Source organism: Thunnus thynnus, chromosome 9, assembly GCF_963924715.1.
Source record: "Thunnus thynnus chromosome 9, fThuThy2.1, whole genome shotgun sequence".
In the NCBI taxonomy this organism is placed as follows: domain Eukaryota; kingdom Metazoa; phylum Chordata; class Actinopteri; order Scombriformes; family Scombridae; genus Thunnus; species Thunnus thynnus.
The window spans coordinates 23,368,136-23,387,113 of record NC_089525.1 but is presented as its reverse complement, the minus strand read 5'-3'; the positions used below and the strand labels follow the sequence as shown (position 1 = coordinate 23,387,113).

The 18,978-nt window shown below is 40.1% G+C and overlaps 2 protein-coding genes across 10 annotated transcripts in view; one reads left to right on the top strand and one right to left on the bottom strand.

Moving 5' to 3' along the window:
* LOC137189718 (ecto-NOX disulfide-thiol exchanger 2-like) overlaps window positions 1-18,978 on the bottom strand; it is a 195,835-nt gene that overhangs the window by 53,133 nt on the left and 123,724 nt on the right. For 8 of the 9 annotated variants that reach the window (XM_067599767.1, XM_067599764.1, XM_067599771.1 and 5 more), the window contains one exon: window positions 5,929-6,096. In XM_067599767.1, coding sequence (XP_067455868.1) covers window positions 5,929-6,096 — 168 coding nt within the window. The remainder of the gene's footprint in view (window positions 1-5,928; window positions 6,097-18,978) is intronic. The other variant, XM_067599765.1, reaches the window with a different exon arrangement.
* The window catches only part of sfxn5b (sideroflexin 5b), a 341,220-nt gene that overhangs the window by 199,646 nt on the left and 122,596 nt on the right, over window positions 1-18,978 (top strand). The window lies entirely within an intron of this gene.

Below are 18,978 nucleotides of genomic sequence, written 5' to 3'. Positions count from 1 at the left end.
GAAAATAACTTTCCCATTTATAAATCAGTCTCACTAATGGGGCTTTCACAGTTAAGCAGGTGCGATTCAAATGAACTCTTGCGCATTTGCCTGTTTGGTTTGGTTCATGTAGGCTGGTGTGAAAGCTGTCAATTAGACTGCAGTTCATTTGTAAAAGCAAAGCAGACCAACCACAGGATTTTGCGATAGCAGGTTTGATATTTTAGCATTAATTCAATGATATTAAATCCATCTGCTGATCCCGGGAACTGTCAAGAAAGCAATCCCCAAAGAGATATAATTATGCAAAAATGATGTGGTAACCATGGTAACTCATATACAATTCAGAACATGAGTGCAGAGATTTTCTGGTACATCAGAAAGGGAAGTCATGTCTGCATTCAGTGTTTCCTACCACAGCACCTTATGTGTATCTTTAACAAACATGTTGAATGCATTTTCTCCCTCATAAAATATGTGCAAAGCCAATGTTTTGCTTCTCAATTGTTTCAACCATGCGTACGTGCTAGAACTTTTCTTCTTCACTGCCTTTTGCTGGCACAGTGATGTGTATCTTGATGCATTACCACCAACTGTAGATCAGTGAAATAGTGTGAAACCATCAGCGGGAATGTGTATAGCGCCACCCAGTGGTTCGTGCATGTGCTTCCTTGAACCAAAACAAGTACCCTTTCGCAGAAACTCCCCCTGTAATACAAGGAACAAGGTGTCTGTTTTTGTCCTGTTTCTAACAGTTTGTCGTTATTCATGTATCATATGTCTCAATTAAAATTTCAGTCACCACAACTGTCCGATATATGAGTTCATTTTTACGCTTCTTGGTTCAGCTGTAATAGTGAACAATGGAACAAGAAACTGACCTAGAACTTAAGGGAAACCATGCATGATTTATTTCACTGGCTTGTACAAAGTGAACCAAGAATACAGCTTAAAATGTTCCATATGTAGAAGGTAAGTGTCCACATACCTTCTTAAGAGTAAAGTGACATTTGCTGACAGAGCAAAGCGGACCCAGCAGAAATGTGAAAAGTACTGGTATACACCTGAAATGTAGGACTCATTCATGTACATGTTTGAGTGGCTAAAATCATTTTTCCCTTGGCTATAAAGCTGTGGCCTAAATCATAGGGCTTTCCATCAATCATTTCCTGAATTAGAAAAAAAAACACAGTATATTTTCCATTCTGTACTCAAAAGTTTGGGCATGAACTTTTAAATTATGGGCCCAAGAGGAGCTATTATCTAGTCCCGTAGCTTTAGTGCTGGAGAGCCTGTAGCAAAGTTATGGTAAAACACATCAAAGGTACTTTATTGCTTTGTCCTCCTCATGTCACAGCTTGCTCTGGCACGTGGCCCAAATGCCTTCGTCCCCCGACCTTGGAGATCATGATGGCATTAAAACTGGAACATGCACATACTCACAGGCTGTTCTCTTTACTCGCATACCCAAAGCCAGAGCACACACACACAGACACACACATACCAACTCTGGAACAGAACCAAGGTGATAGTTTGCCGTTACTTTGCAGTCAGCTAAAACATGCTGCAGCTTATTGCACAATTCAGCATTAAATTACAATTTCTGACAGAGATGGTCTGATGAGCAAGGAGGACAATATAAAAGGACAACAAAGAAACAATCTGACATTTAGCTGACACCTTTGCTTCATAAAAGCCTGCCTTTAAAAAACAACATTTCTTTTCTAGACACACAAGTGATGTGACTTTTTCAAATGTTTGGCTTTGAAGAGATGATGAAATCTATAATGGGGACTTTTTAGAAATGTAGGCACGTAGAGTTCTGGAGGGCATCTTTGGTCTTTTACTTGAGGGTAATTACAGACAGACAAGGCTGACATCTATGAAAAAATGTAGGAAAAGGAAAGCCTGAGGAAGTGATGACCATTAAAAATACTCACAGAGTAATTCCCTGAAGCGGTGAATGAAATGTAGGTCTTCAGCATTAAAGGGCCAGAGACAAAAATGGATTTTTGTCTGTGTGTATGGGAGTCATGGATTGAGAGAAAAAGAGAAGATGGGAGACAAAGTTGAATCAGATCTGAACTTTGTCTGTGTTGACAGACGAAAAAAATCTGAATGAAAATTGATGCTACTGGTCAAGCTGCTTATTGAATACATGCCATTTACTCTGAAACTATTATACAAATATTACCAGGTATTACTGTAATGACAAATAAACTATTTTTCATTATTGTAGTATAATTGTTTCTCTCTGTAGTGTGGTAGTGAAATGATCAGATGATTAATCAAGAAGTCAATAAATAGAAAGGATGTTAACAATGTTGAGTATCTGTGTGAAAAAAAACAAAAAACAAAAAAAACAAGCAATTACCAAGCAAAATATTATATAGTACTATATGTAGTTTTAAAAAGAGAAAAAAGAATAAAAATGATAATGAAAGCTACAAAAAAGTACTCATAAATGTCAAAAAATGAAGGAGAAACAGAGAGAAAGACAAAGAGCCTGATAGAGAGTGAGAGCTGCAGTGCTGTTAAGTTAAAGGTCAATGAGGAAGAAGCTGCATGTTGTATCCGGGGTGGTGTAGCTGGGGGTCCTGCTTCCTGTGATAGCCACCATATGTAACCTGCTGCCCTCTATCCCCGTCACACACACACACACTCACTGCTATCGCCTGCCGGACACAAATACCTGAGGAAATAGAGCACTGACTCACAATCATCCTCTAACTTTTTACACAGCGCACTATGTTATAAAGCAACATTTCTGTCCTCATCTTTCATTTTCTCACATTTTTTTATTCTCTCACATGCAACCTGTACAAACACCTTATGACACTCCTTTTTAAAAATAAATGTAGAGAAAGATGCTTGTCAGCTGCTATTGTGACCCCCCGCGTTGTCCCCTGTGGAGGAGCTTTATCATGCTGTGACCCCCTTAGACGAACCCCAGAGGCTTCAATTACAGTGGAAACCCTACCAGTGAGAAAAAAAAAGAACATCTCCTCAATCGCTCTGCTTGGTTCTGGGAGAATGTCTTCCCATCTGTTTGAATAAATTGCTCCATTAAATTTCTGCCCTGAAATACAGTTATTTAGATCGCATTTTCCCTTTTTTCTTTTTGTCCGCTTCTGAGAAATGTCTCCTTATTGGTTTCAAAGGACAGTTTTGACGCCCTCTTCTTCTATTGTAGAAGGCAACTTTCAAAACGAGGGAAAAAAAAGTGCAACTCTTTCATGTTGGGAGTAAATTGGCTTCCTCTGAAGACTAACTTTCCGACCTTGCCTTAAAGGTGGCATGAAGAAAAGGAAATGAGGAGAAAGAGACAGGTGGTATGAGAGAAAAAGTGGGTGGGCGAGTTACTGTGGCAGGAAATAACATAAAGACATGAAGAAACTGTTGTAGATAAGATAGAAGGAAAGGTTAAAGCTAGAGGCTTCGTTCAAGCGGCTCGGTGTACTCAATAGGTGCGACACATTATATCTTAACACACCATTGGGTGGATGCTTTTATCCAAAGTGCTTTACAAGTAGCATGAGTGCTTAAATTTTTAGTATGAGTGGCCTTAACCTTAACCGTATCCACTGAGCTGCATCTGAATCTCTGCTTAATCTATCTTTAGCTTCTTGGCCCTTTGTCATCTGCACAATCGCCGACTCTGAGGGTGAAGTGAAGGCTTGAATGCAAGAATTTACTAACAGCAGTCTGAAGGATTTAAGGACATGGCTAACTCTGCTCGAAAACAAAAAGGAATGAAAATATGATAGTGCTCACACTGGGAAAGACCTTAGGTCATACAATGAGTGTTTATGACAAGTGCTAGTGTTGTAACGTTGAGCAGTTAACAGGCTGACACCTCATTCAGCCCCAGGATTACAATGAACTCTGTATAAGGTACATGTTTTTCATCCATGTCTGATCACTTGTGAAGCTTGTGTGAATGTCTAAAAGTTCAAGGAAAAAATGTACTAATTTATGACGTGTGATACATTTTTCTGTCTTTATACTACAGGTGAACACTCAACTCAAACACACTTGGTATCAAAGGCAGACACCCACTGGTTGTAGTGAGGAGTGCTCACTACAGTCTGGGTTGAAACTTCTGTGTTCTTAACCTGACATGTGAGGCTGCCTTGAAAAAGACCTCAGACAGACAAGTTTTCTTGAACAGCAGGGAGAAAGTTCCTCCCAGAGGGAGTGAATACTTGAATCATGTTTAATTATTTACAGAATGCAAGAGTGAAGGAGAAGTGTGAGCTCAAATCATGCTCACTAGGAAAGGTTTTATTTTCCAGATGTTATTTTAAGCCTTTATTTATATATCTTGATGTGGTAACTGGAAATTCTATTCAGAAATAATTTCTGCCTTATTACCAGATGGAAATATCTATTTTTGGTTAATTCAGTGAATGAAATACCTGACAAACAAGGGAATTATTTACTGTAAATCCCATATTCCCATAAAGCAGTCCAGATAATGGCTTCGCAGCATTACCACAATGACCCCATATAACCAGAGAAATCAGTTCAGTATAAATGGTATAGAAGCATCATCTCACAATACTGTCATATCACCCAGCCCTATTTAGATCATTTGCAAGGGAAAATGTATTGAAAAATGAAATAATACATTTGTGTCGAATTCTATGGAGGCAGAAAAAGGGGGCCAGACTTCTTGTCACAGAGACAATGGCCCCTGTGGGACCAATCCCAGAATCCACTACTGGACTTTATGGGAGTGGTGCAGTGTTCTCCTCTCCGTTCACTCTCTCGACTCCTCTATTGCTGAGCTTTATATGATATTGGCTGTTTAACTTAAGTTGACCTTCTATTACTATGGTCAACATGTGCTGCCAACAATTTCTCTTGGTTCAGGTTCTCCAATACAAAGACAAATTCTCTTTTTATTCATTCAGAAAGAACACAATGGAAAGAATAACCCAATTACCATGAATCACCTATAGTGGCCCACAGTGTATAGTGGCCATAAATAATAATGAAGATTGAACAAAAAGTGTGAACTCTGTGAAATGCTTAAAAGAACAGCCTACTGTTTATTATGAGGGTAAAGACTTTTGCGTCTTCACCCTTAATTTCACATCACATTTTTTCTTTTTGAATATTTAAGTACATTGTTGCCCCTATTCATTTCAGAGCCTGACGCACAAACACAATATTAGGATCTGGAGTGACAGGGTCTGGTGCACACAGCACCTGTGTTTGTCCAGGTGTGCGTGTGTGCACAAGAGAGTGTGTGTTTGTATGTATACGTATGTAACAGACAGCCTGACAGAGACCTTTTGAACTGCAGCTAGTAGCTGGAAGACACAGAGGTGTTCAGGTAATTAACTGGATTTGACCCCTTAAATGAGAGTTGGGAGAAGAGGAGATGCAGTATATGATAGAGCGAGAGAGAGACATCCTGTATATACGTACATTGTACAGTAGAGCGAGCAGGTGAGGAGAGATTAAGAACAGATAAAGCGATAAGGGTGAGCTGAGAGAGGAGGACAGAGTCCATCACCTCTTTGGCCTGGCATATTGAAGACAGCAGCACAGCGTTATGTGTTCACAGAGGTCACTTCTCCAATTATACATTCACAGACATCACACAATGCACGCTCGCATGCATACATACACCCTCACGCCTCCTTTAATTCCTCCCTTCCCTTCCTGATGAAACTTGAATGCAAATCAGCTATGCTCTGCTGGATACAGGTACTAAGAGGTATTGAAGGTGACATTAGGGAGGAATACTCTCACCGACTGCTGCATAGGTGCCTATCACAAGCCCAAGTGTGAGGACTAGAACAGAGATACGTCATAGATAACGCACACTACTGCATCGATAAATAAAACATGCACCGGGCTTTGCTGAAGATGGGTCATATTGCAGTGTTGCACTTGCGATGCTTATACAGCAGTGTTACAACAGCGGTGATAACTTACTATGAGACTTACTGGGGTTGGGAGGAAACAGTGTGCAGCTCTTGCAGTGGATGATCTCCTTGACAACTGGCAGGTCCTGGGAGAAGGGTGGGGGCACCAGGCCCAGGCCGGGAATCATGGGATTTATGGTGGAAATGCCAGTCATCAGCCCGAGATTGGGGTCAAAATCTGGAGTCAGGAGAGAAACACAGATGAGAATACATAGCAAGTGACACAGCAGCTGCCGGGCGAGCGTTGACACACAGTGCACACATATTTAAGAAATCTGTGTCTATTTCCTAAGTGCTATTCAGTCAGACCTAACCTTTACCATGGCGTTGTTTGAGCACATGCCTGCTGTTTCATGTTTCATTTTACATCGTGTACTTTGTCCCTGAAGACAGAGCCGCACTTCTGTCAACAATGGTGACACACAAGTGGTTTATAAATAACTGAAAATATCAGCATCTCATGAATAAATCATCTAACGAAAATCATGAATGCTAAAATCATTTTTACTCAGTTTCTGTCTTTTTCTCATTCTCTCTCTCTCTCTCTCTCTCTCTCTCTCCTGGTGTCTGTCGTTCTTTCTTGAAAACTCTCAGTCACTCCCTCTGTTGCTCTCTGTCACTTTCTCTCTCTTTCACACACACACACACACACACACACACACACACTAGCTTCTGTGTCTCCCCCTCCCTTCCTCTTTTGTCTTTGAATGACGACCTGTAACATTACAAAGAAATTTCAACAAAACACAGCAGCTATAGTCTGATTGAGACTGCACCTGGGCGCACACAAACACACACACACAATCATACTCATACACACACACATTCTCAGCTTTTTTTGAAATGGAAATACATTGCCATCTCCACTGCACCTGCAGGAGACAGCAGCAGAGAAAGGATGCCATTGTGTGCATATGTGTGTGTGTATTCAATGAGTACGCCAAGTCTCCAGCCCCATGAGTGATGAAAACTTGGCTGAGACAAAACTGAAATGAATGCGCAACAAAACACTGATGCAATGTACGCTCAAGAGGACTAACATTGAGGGGGTTTTTTTGTGTGAAGTCAACTGAGAAAAAAAAAAAATCTATTTTGATGTGCTATCATGCAGTAATGGCGTAGTGGGAGGGACTGAAAAAGTTATCAGTGACATGATGCTGCTGAACTAAACACCATAAAGATGAAGAACTGTGATACTGAGGTGGTTCAACCTGGCTTTCTCTGTCTCCTGTTGATGACCTCTACATCCGTCTTTAGCCAGGTGACAGAGGAAGAGGAGGCAGGTGATAATGAAAACACTGCTAGGTTGCCAGAGGGATGAATGACTTCTTCTGGTGAGGTGGAGGAGAGGAAGATGGATCACACGGAGGGGAAGAGATAAGTAATGCAGGAGGGAAGCAGCAAAACAGAAACAGAGCCATAAAATCCAATCCAATTATCACTCCAGCATACCAGGATGTACAGTTTTCCATTAAAACTGTATCTCTGTATCTGTCTGGGGTGTTCACAGATGTCACTAATTGTATTTTTATCTGTATTTGTTGCAATAGGAAAACAAGAGCTGACTGCTGAATAGCCATGTATGCTCTTCACAATATTCATGTTTTCTTATTTCTGGGTTTGAATTTGCTCGGCAGCTGCCTTTCATATTTTATAATAGTGTTTCATCAACACAAGGACAAATAATTTAGAGGCTTTTTGAATGAGTTCAAGGGCATTAGCCTGCAACATAAGGCAACTATGACGTGAAGAAAAGATGTGTTTACTATACTGTACTTTACTGTAATGTATTATCTACAGATCAAGCAAGTTAAATGTCAATCAGTACTGAAATTAATAGAAACCAGCAGCTGCCTTGAAGTTAGGAAAATTCAACAGGAATTCATACATATTCAACATAGGAAAATGTACAATTGTAATGAACAGTATGCAAATACAATTTTTCCAAGTCAGCTCCACGTCACCAGTTTTAGGTCTAAGCACCTAGGTCACCGTGACCTCCTGTACCACTTTGGGACAAATCTGTTTTTTTCATCAATACTCCTCATCTAGAATTACAAAAATTACTACATTATACTACATTATTTGTGTCCTCTGCCCAATTACTATACACTGTACTGTACACTGTAAAGGTCCATGGTTTAATTGCTAATTTTACTGACTGTAACTGTCATTGCTTTTAATGTTTTTAATTGTTCTTATTGTTTTATTTATTTATCTATTTGTCTCATTGTCAATTCCTACACATTTACTTCTTATCATTGTTAATTTGACTTTGTTTTTAATTGATATAGTCATGTATTCTTCTTTTATTGCTATTTGATTTTAGTTGTGTCTGCATTAATTGTATGTCTGTACCTTGGCACCATTAAAAATGAGGGTGCTCCCTAAATACGTTTTCCGAGGTTTTAAATAAATAAAATGATGATGATGATGATGATGATGATGATGATGATGATGATGATGATGATGATGATGATGAATGACACTACAGGCCAGAGCACCTGCAAAGCAGCCGCCCCACAATAAGCTCATATAACATTGTGCATGTAAAGTCGTACATTTTAGGTTTCATGTTTTATATTATTGATCATCATCTATACTGTAAAAACATTTGCACACAGTCACAGAGATAAAGACCCCAATTGAACACATGGTATTAACATGTGATCTGTATCTGGATACATTATCTGGATAATGTAATCCTATCTATGGGCCTTTACATTTACACCTGGTACTAATAAGCGTTATAGTTATCTCTAATCTGCCAACATTGTGATCCAATCTCAATGTGCAAATTAGTTTGGTGTGGCTGGTGGACAACTTTGTGATAGGGTTACTCTTTTCTTAAAGAATGTGGTCATGCAGTCTGATCACGATGCAAGCCAGCCTCCAGATGTGGTCTGGTTGATCCTTTCTCATTCAGATCACATCAGCCCTCTGCGTGCGTTTACCCCTTGCACCATAGTTCCACCTCTTCTGTGAGCCTGCTGACAGCTCTGTCAGCCGAAGTGGCATACAGCAGTAGAGAAAGCAGTGCCAGCGTCTGCTTCAAGAGTAGTTTAGCCAACTTTGCCAGCATTCAGCACTTAGGCTGAGAACATCGGAGCAGCGGGTAGGAATGAGGAGGACGAAACCGTACGCATTGGGCTGTGCTGAGTCTGTTTGTCCACCTTTTCCACTACCCTTCTCTATTTTAATTTAAATCTGTTAGGTAATTTGGAGACAAGAGTTATATAGCCTAACATGCTGTTTTCCTGTGTTGCTCTGTGTATAATGATGGCCTCTTTTTTACTTCCAGTCTGGCTCCTTAATATGTGCTAATGGATGTGACAATAATTCACCTGATACTGTTACACTGTAGGAAGTATCTATAAAGACAGAGACACAACAATAGGAAGAAAGTCAAAGAATAGCTTCAGTTCAGTCAAAACTCAAAGGCACCTTCTGTAACAGAAATGTGTTCAAACCAAGTGGGAGAGGAAGAAAATAGACATGGACGTTATTGTTACTTTGTACACGCATGACTTTTCAACATCACTGACAGTTCATACCTCTGGGGGATATGGGTTACACACTGAATGGATATGAACAGTTGTCTGAAATTTTGAGATACTGTATGAGCAGCATTTAAAAGCAAATCATGATAGCCTGTTGTGTAGATGTACACATTAATCTGTACAACAGAATACAAATCACACATCATACATACAGGTAATCATTTATGTATTTTTTCTGGCTGTGTGGCAAAAATGTGATCCCTGTTTGTGTCAGTGTGCTTGCTCCTGTGTTACCTTTTTGTACTTTTTGTGCAAAGTATTAAATAAGGCTCTATCTGATCCAAGGAAACATCGAGATCAGACAGGAAGTTGTCTCCAGGGTTACATCCAGGCTTCACCTGCTTATAGCACTCTGAACCCGGACCAGACAGTACCTCCACCAGACATGATCTGACTGCTCAGGGCCGAGTTACTCTGTGTGTATGTGTTTCCCTGTGTGCTTGCATATTTCTGTATCGTTACTTTGTTCATCTGTTTTGCTACAGTAATCCTATCTAACTCAGAGCTGATATTCCTTTACATGTGCAAAAATGCAGTAAGAAATGCAGCTTATTTCTTTTGTTGTGTTCACAACTTAGATATTGACTGAGGGCAAATTAGGTTTGCATTTAGAATAAAACTAATCTGATTAGGAGCATGGCTGACTCACCTCAAGTTAAGTCCATGTGCATTTCAATTTTGATTTGCATATTGTTTTAAAATTTATAACAGATTTTAATTAACCCCTTAATCCAATAAAAAATATGCAAAAGTTTCCTGATGGTAATTACAAACATAACTGAAACAAGACTCGGTAGTATTAATAGTAAAATTGGGTCCAAATGAATTTTAACACAGTTAAATATTGCGTAGTAGTGAGGCAGATTGGATTTCTGGGCATATTTTGATGGATTGGTTGGTCTTGCTTCTGCAGATAGAATCAAACACAGTGATTTCTTGTTGACACATTTCAAGCAGAGCTGCTGTGGAGCATCAAGCTAAATGTCATGTTTTGGTTTAAGTCCATCAGAATCGAACAGCCAGGGCTTCTTTCAACAATCAGCAATCACACTGTCGAATCACACAATCAAAATCCATAATAGAAGACACAGAGATACAGATTTTGCCACGCACACAGTAGTCCCAGTCGAATGCAACAGCCTCCAGACATCGCAGTTGAGGTTTGACTCTTACTCACTCGCTCTCAGACAAAAGTTGACAAGTTGATCACGATCAAGAGAGAAACATGGTGAAATCTTTAGTTGTCTCTCTTTGTCTGTTTATCTCTGATCTCTTTTTCTCTCGCTCACTGTTCAGCTCCGGCTTCTTTTTATTATCTATCTCTCTGTGTGTTCCTTCATTACAGTTCCAAAGCATTTAGACATACAGCACAGCACAGCACACCCTCATCTTGCTCCTTTATTTTCAGTGTAAAACCTTTCCTGGAGGTTTGTTGAATGTAACTACATTTCAGTCTGCCTGCATATGAGCAGCATAGACATGAAATTAAATTTAGAAAATATGAATCTGACTACAATAAGCTCCTGGCTATCAATGTCGTACTCCCCCTTTTCACCCTAACACAACCTCTCCTCCCCTTCTTCTTCCTCAAACTGTGATTTCCAGAGTAAATGTTCCCTCTCAGCAGAGTCAGCGATGGGTGGCGGTTGGAGGGACATGGGCAGCTGCTGTGAAGCATGCTGGGTAATATGGGTAATATTTTCCGATGAACAGACAGGCAAGCCTCCTGGAACTTGGCCTTTCTCTCACTCTGCCAACTGTCCCCCATCTGCATTTCATCCATTTCTCTCCTTACCTCGACCAGATATCTCTCTAAAATCCATCAATCTGTATTAACCATCAGGAATTCTTTATTTAAAATCTCCTATATCGTGACAGACGTGACTATAATACATTTGTTCTGTAATAATCCTTCAATAGCTGTCAACCTTTTATGAACTGCAATTTCTGTCATTACTGTTTACACTGTTCATTCTTCCTCGCATTTAATCTTCCTTGACTTCACCATAAGGAACATTAAGTTCAGTCAGTCTCTCGCTTATCGCTGTAGTAGATCAGATCACAGAGTATGAGAATGTATGTGCGTTTGCGTCTGTTTGTGTGCTCATGTACAACTGGTGTGTGCCAAGCAAACACAGCGGAGAGAGCTGTGGGAGACTCTCCTCCTCCTGTGAGCTGTTTTGTTCATTCAAAAATACTGAGAACTGAGTGGATTCCACTCGTGTGTTTGTGTGGAAAAATACTGCCTGTGGTGTGTGTGTGAGTAGTGTTCATGTGTGTGTTTGTGTGTGTGTGTGTGACTGACTGGCTGGGAGAAACAGAGCGAAAAAGAGAGAGAGGGTAAATTCCTTCACATATCTGCCTTATGGCCGCCATCCAATAACACAATCAGAATCCAAACAGGCCAATCAATGCCATTATTGCTTGTAACAGAAACATCTATTTCTATGAGGAGAGCCTATCATAAATGCCCTTGTTGTCCTGAGGCACAGTAAGTCAATGTAATTGCCATTTTGCAGTAAATAAAAAGTCTGTCCTGTGACTGCAGCACCAGGATCTACAGATACCAGCACTGAAAACAAGGCACTCCATTTCCAGCTGATTCTGGCCTTCGACCTCACAATGGATTAGGGCAAGCGAGCATTGGATTTCCTGACCAGAATCTATATATCCTGTACTTTAGTATAAAGGGTCAATGTTTTGCCCCGAAAGTTAGCGGGGAAATAATGAACAGCACTTGACAATATAAAGAGGTAAGCTATCTGCAGCCTTCAGAGAGGCAAATTAAAAGCCTTTCAATGCCTTTTTAATGTTTTGTGGAAATTAATTCAAGGCCAAGTTAAAAGGCAAAATAAACAAAGCTGTAAAACCAGCCTATTACTGATAGAGCATAACCAATTACAATGGGGATACCTGTGAATGGGCTGCAAAGGAAAACAAAAGAAACCAAGAATATAATAAAAAAGTACAAGATTTGTTTTGCTACTTGTGTTGCGGTGGGAGAGAGGCTACTCTGCATTACAAGGGAACGCTGACACACACCGGCTGCCGCTCCTCTTTGCTTAATAGACAATTGACTGTCAACTTCACTCCTCATGTGATTAAGGTGGCCTTCCTGCAGTTGTCTGTTTTCTGTCTGCATGTTTTGATCACTCGTTTGAACACGTTCTGTTGAACTGGTGGACTTTGGATTAACTAAAGTACCGTCTATCTTTTCTACTGGGATTTATGGATTTTGGATTATTCAATGCAAAGTGCTTCCTACCTTTTCTACTGGGATTTGTGGATTTTTGGATTATTTATTGTAAAGTGCTTGCTACCTGGATCCCTTTTCTCCAAGGGATAGCGGCTGTCTTTTCCTCCAGCCTGCCAGCTCAGGTGTGCCACAGAGCTCTGTCCAGCCCCCCTGCACTCTCTATCAGTGCGGACATCAGCCAGAGCTGCCCTGTCACTGATGTACTGTAGTGACTGGGGTTTTTCTTCAACTGGAGCTTTCCTCATGTTTCCTGAAATGATCTCCACTGTGTGACTGTGGCTGTTATCAACACTGCCATTCTGCCCAATTTATGCAACTGCTTTAATTATGATGTCCTGAGTCGCCACACAGCTACGGAGTTTACGCAGCTTCCTAATTACACCCAACAAGGGGTTTTTAACCTGCTGCCAAAAGTCTGTGATTTTAAGAAACAGACCTCATAGTTACATCCATGGAGGCTTGCGCTAGAGCCTTGTGTGGGATTGTTTTTTTAATCCCGCTCCCTCTGGATTTCTGACCATTATCACCTGCTCCTAGAAGGTGTTTTAAGCTTTGTTTTTACTTATGTGAGACACCGTGACACTGGCACGAGCTACAAGCATGCACAGAAGTGTTCATGTAAACGTGTTGTTTGTTGCAGTATTCTGTGAAATGACATGGGGCGTACAAACAGCGAAGAATGTCATTATCCAACATGGTTACATGCACTGCCCTAGAGCTTGTCGTTGCTGAGGAAAAATTTTTCTGCTTATGGCTATTAAAACTACAAAAGCAATGCAAAAGGAGATGGTCTGTCCATCCCTTACATGCTGAGAGATGTCTCGATGGGGTATATAGGTGATTGTGAGGCTGATGTGTGCTATCAATGGGGAAATACACTTCAGCTACATTTGCATGTCCGTGCGCAGCACGTACCTAGTTACAACAATTCAGAGCTGCATGACCAAGTGCCGCAACATCTTGCAGAGCCTTCATGCTCAATGTGAAAGACACAATGACGTTATTTTTGGCATGCACACCCTCACGCTGGAGACACTGCAGTGAGCATAAACCTAGCATCACACACCCACCCGCTCCCGCAATGTGCATGTGTACTCCCACCCACACCCACAAACATTCTGACTATTCATGCCCGCACATTAGAGTTCCATTGATTTAGTGTCTTCTCTCGTCCCGCAGGGAAAACACGTTATTTTATTGTGTAGTGTTAATAAAGAGATGCATACCTGTCAGTAATAACATAGCCAAATTATGTTCTAGTGCATGATTACATTCATACTAGTGCAATAATTAGAGTTGTTCTAGTGCAATAAGTTGGCCTACACCTATTCTAGGGCAAAATTACATTGTATTTATTCATTTTATTTATTATTTTAGAACATGTGTTGTTGGTTGTGGTTGTTTGTTTTGCTGAGGTTGTTTTATTTTGTCCAATTTATCCAAATGTCAGACTTGCCTTGCTTTACTTTTGTATTGTAATGACCTGCTCTGATCTTCTTTTCAACTTTCGACATTTGTCGACTCCATCCTTCTGGTTAGTTTTAGCTAAATCCCAAGACCCCCAGTTTATTTTTTGAACGCCTGCTCCCACCCGCAGCAAAGTTAAAAACGCCCGCTCCCCCAAGATTTGCGTCCCTCAGGACCCCAATCCCAGTGAAACCTGGCATAAACTAGGGGACTACTCTGTGCTTAAAATATTTCAAGTAGTCCTTCATAAATGAAGAGATAAAAGTGTTGATCTCATCTGACAGACAGGGAGGGCCAGCCTACCTTCTGATACATGACACGATGATGGATGCCATGTGAGTTGTCAGTAATACACCTAAGAGTTGAGTGACAGACACATCCAGATGTTTAAGATTAGAGATAGGAGCATGTCTACAAATAACATCGCCATAATCCAATACAGAGAGAAAGCTTCCACAATCCTTTTCCTACTACACAATGGAAGACAGGATCTGTTCCTACACAAAAAACAAACAAACAAACAAACAAAAAAACAAGTTGCATCTCTAATTTGAGACTTAAGTTGTCTGGGGGTTTTAAAAGTAAATTTATTATCAATACTAAGTATTTATAATGAGGAACTTTTTTAATCCATTTAAATTGCAGATCTGAGGATTAATGTCTATTTCCATAGCTCTCGAGAAAAACATAAACTTTGTTGTATCTGCATTTAAAACAAGTTTAAGGTTAAGAAGGGCATACTGTAGGGTATTAAATGAGAGTTGCAGATTATCAATGGCTGACTGGATAGAGTTTGCTGAACCTGCATAAAAATGTAAATTACATGTATTAAGGGACATGGCAATGTTATTAATATAGATAATGAATCATACCGGACCTAAGATGGAACCCTGGGGAATGCCCTTAGTAAGGAAGAAACTCTGATTTAACATCATCCACTTTTATACACTGCTGTCTGTCTGTCTGAGAGGTAGTTGATAAACCATCTCAAAGTCTTTGAGTCCTTGCCAATATCTATCTATCTAGTCTATTTATGAGTGTAGCTCTTTTTGTGGTCAACAAAAAGTGCTGCACAATGCAAGACAAAGGCAGCAGCAGTGATTGCGCTATGTTCTGATCGATAAGAAAAGAATATTTGGTTAAATAATATTTCAGCTGGTTATTGACTAAAGATTTGAGGATCTTTGAAAGGCAGGGTAGTTTGGAAATTGTGAGTGAAGTGATCTTCTGCTGTTGCTTTCTTGCCATCAGTTGTTTTTTAATATATATTCAGTAAAAGGCAAAAGCTAGACTAGATTGAAACACTGAAAAATTGCCATATGCATAAATATACTATTTGGGCTACTGCCACTACTATTGGTTCATATTGTTGATTTATTAGTGTTATGGTCATGTTGGTCCAGAATAAAACCATTGCAGTAGTGAACAAGTAGAGCTGACATCAGCCAATCAAAAATGCTTATTTAGTTGAGAGTCAATTACGGGGTGGTAAAAAAACATCAAAAACAAGTCAGGTCCCCAGCAGTTTCCTGGATGGATGGTCAGATGATCAACACTTTGGGTTGAAAAGTAAGATATTGTTGCAAAGTAAATTATTGTGCCTTTCATTGGTTTGTAATGGCTACGATATTTTTTAAAAATTTGCCACTAGACATGTGTGACACCTTGTCAGCAGTTGGGCCATGTGGAGGAAAAGCTAGCTATCCCACATGCTAAAAACTTCATTGCATGCATTGCAAGAAGTAACAAGATGATGGTGAGGAAGATAATGGAATTGGGGATAATATCTAGGGATTATCAAACATTTGGAGTTTAAAGTCTGGAGTGTCTGAAGTGTGAGCATGACTGACTACTTTGGAAAATGTGGAGTCATGTGGAGAAAATGTGGGGCATCAGCTGTGATGACCTTCTCTGGCTGAGGAATCAAATGATGTATAGTGTGGAATAACAGAAGTTTTAGGTGAATACTTTCAGGCCCAGATGTTTATAATGGCTGTGGTCCATTTTGGTCACCTTGCCACCTCAAATTGAATTTCATTTCTGTCATTTTGGCTGCTGTATTGTATAGCCAAGCTCCCATCAGATAAATCCTGTGCTGCAGAGATGCTATGGAAATCTTTAGGCTTAGGAACATGTGTACTGGAGTCTGTGTCGAACTGTGTGCTGGGATGGAAGGGGGGCAACAGGTGTGCATGAATGCTGCTGTGTGGAGTGAAAGATGCATTCAATGCCTCTGTGCTGCTATTGTCAGAGTATGTTGGGCAGTTGATAGAGCACACATTATAGACAGTGAAATTGAAAACAGAAGAAGCAAAAGGGTGAGTGCCCATTGGAGGGTTCTCTCTCTTTAGTGCCACTAGCCAGCACAGCAGTAGGCTACTGTTTTCCGTTTCAGTGGCAGTTTATGAAAATGGGCTCCCTCCTTTTTGTCTTCTTCTCTCCTGTGGCTCCTCAGTCTCCATCTTTGTCTCTACTGTAGTATCTGCAGTTAGAAATTAGCAGCAGATATTACTTCTAGCTTTTTGGTCTGTTCAGACAAGAAATTGCTGGCTAGGTTGACCAGAGGACAGAGGGATACAAGGATGTAATCAGGACCACACAAAAAGTGAAAAAAATGCCTTAATCTTTCTTTGGAGGAGAATGTGAGTTATGAGTCCCAAAGTCTCTTGAAAACTCTTTAAAAAAGCTAAATTATATCCCTGAGATGAAGTGTCTTAGACATAGCTGCCAGAGTGAATAAATCCTGCCAGATTTAGAGATAAGAGTGTCTGTGTGTCTGTGATAATAAGTGGTAGCTTGTAAGGTTGTAAGGTCACAGAGAGAGAGAGAGAGAGAGAGAGAGAGAGATGTAGAGAAACACTGAAAAAGAGAGATGGATGTAATCATATTTGACATAGAGGGGAAAGATGGAGGAGAACCATTCTTCTGGCTATTCCACAGTATTCTGCTGTCATCACAGTGTGGGTGTATGACTCAGTGATATAACAACCTCCATTCAATATCCCAATAATAACACTGCACCACTATACACAACCTCTATTCACCAACCCCAACCATAAAGATATCCATCATGTAGAGATCAATAGACTTCTTATCTTTATGGTCAACACAACTCAAACTGAGTACAAGTTTACCTTTTAGCTCAAAGCATCTCTGTGTCTAGGTGCAGCCACACAGTGCAGCTAACATGGCTGTGTAGACCTCTGGCTGTCTTATGGTTGGGGTTAGGGTTAATTATAATCCCATGGTATATCAATTAAGTATGCAAAAGAAAATGAGGGCGACACTATGTCGAAACTAAACATATTACCCCTCAAAAATAAAGCAAAACGATCTTTAAAATCAGTCTTACTGACCAAAAAAGAACTGAGGCATATTTAGTTTCGGTTTTAGAGTAAAATCATCATCAAGAGCAGGTAGAGGAGCTAAAAACAAACAAACAAACAAACAAAAAAAACAGCTAATAAACACCAGTGGAGCCAGCTGTTTAATCAGTTGCATTTAGGCAGATGTCACAGGACTATGAACAGAAACATAAAAACATCTTAGATATTGATGTTTTTGTCCCTTTGTGGACCAGCCAGTGATAAATATGTTGCTTTGCTTTGACCTTAAGTTGTTATCCAAATCGATAAAGATGAGCACAGTGTTGAGTTGTAATATTTCTCCGAGTGTTATCAAATCCAGATCACTGATGTGATGACAGACAGATAGATAGAGCTGATCATGTGCTGCCTCCTGCTGTCACACTGATGGCAGATAACGCAAAATAAAATCAAATTATGCATTATTTCATGCTGACAGAGTGATGACACATTTGCTGAAGGAATTCTATATTCAGTCTGTCCATACCGGTAATACTTTCATAGCATAGCGCTTATCCAATAGCAGAATTGACAAAATGCTTCACAGGCTGTTGGTGCAGCTGTTTGGACAGCACTGATTAAATCACAGAGGATGAAATACAGGGACTTAAAGGAATACTGTGAGATTCTGGGAAAAAAAGATTTTGTTTTTTATCATGAGATAAGATGAGATTATTGATATCAATTTAATATCTGTCTGTTCACTACAGAAGTAGGTCCAGCTCTTGTTTAGCCTGGATTAGAATCAACACTGGAAAGCAGGAGGAAATGGTTGGCCAGTGTCCGTCAAAGATGCCTTCTAGACAACTCCAAAGCTGTCATATGTGTATATGTATATGTGTACAAATAGAAAATGACACATTGTGGTATAAAGAGCAAATAATTTCACAGACAGCAAGCAGCATCTCTAAAGTCTTGTCAGTGGAGGTGTTTGGTTTAAAGACCCTACAGAAGTGTTAATATTTTGCTTGATTACAGCTCTTCTGAAGCGTGTACAAACTGTGCTTGACTGACGTCTTACTGACTCTTCTTTTAGCTTGGTAACACCTCTTAGGGTCGGACAACTTCATAAATGTATTACCTGGATACTGGACTCTTGCTCGCCAGGCACATGAGCCAAAAAGGTCTCTTAGCTTCCGGGTTTGCCTCTGGGTTGTGTGACCCCCTGCACATGCACACTGGGGTTTTCCAGCTGGCGTAGTCTCACTTGGCCCACAGATTTTACATTGGGATGTCACACAGTATAAAGGCCTTCCTGGGTTCTGGGAAAGTTTTGCAAATATAAAATAAAACCTGATAATACAAAAAGAAATAATACTTCCATCCAATCTCTTGCTCCAGTACACCGTGTGCCGAACCATTCACTGGTGTCCTCAGTAAGGGTCTGCCCAAATACAAATATGTTATTTGGC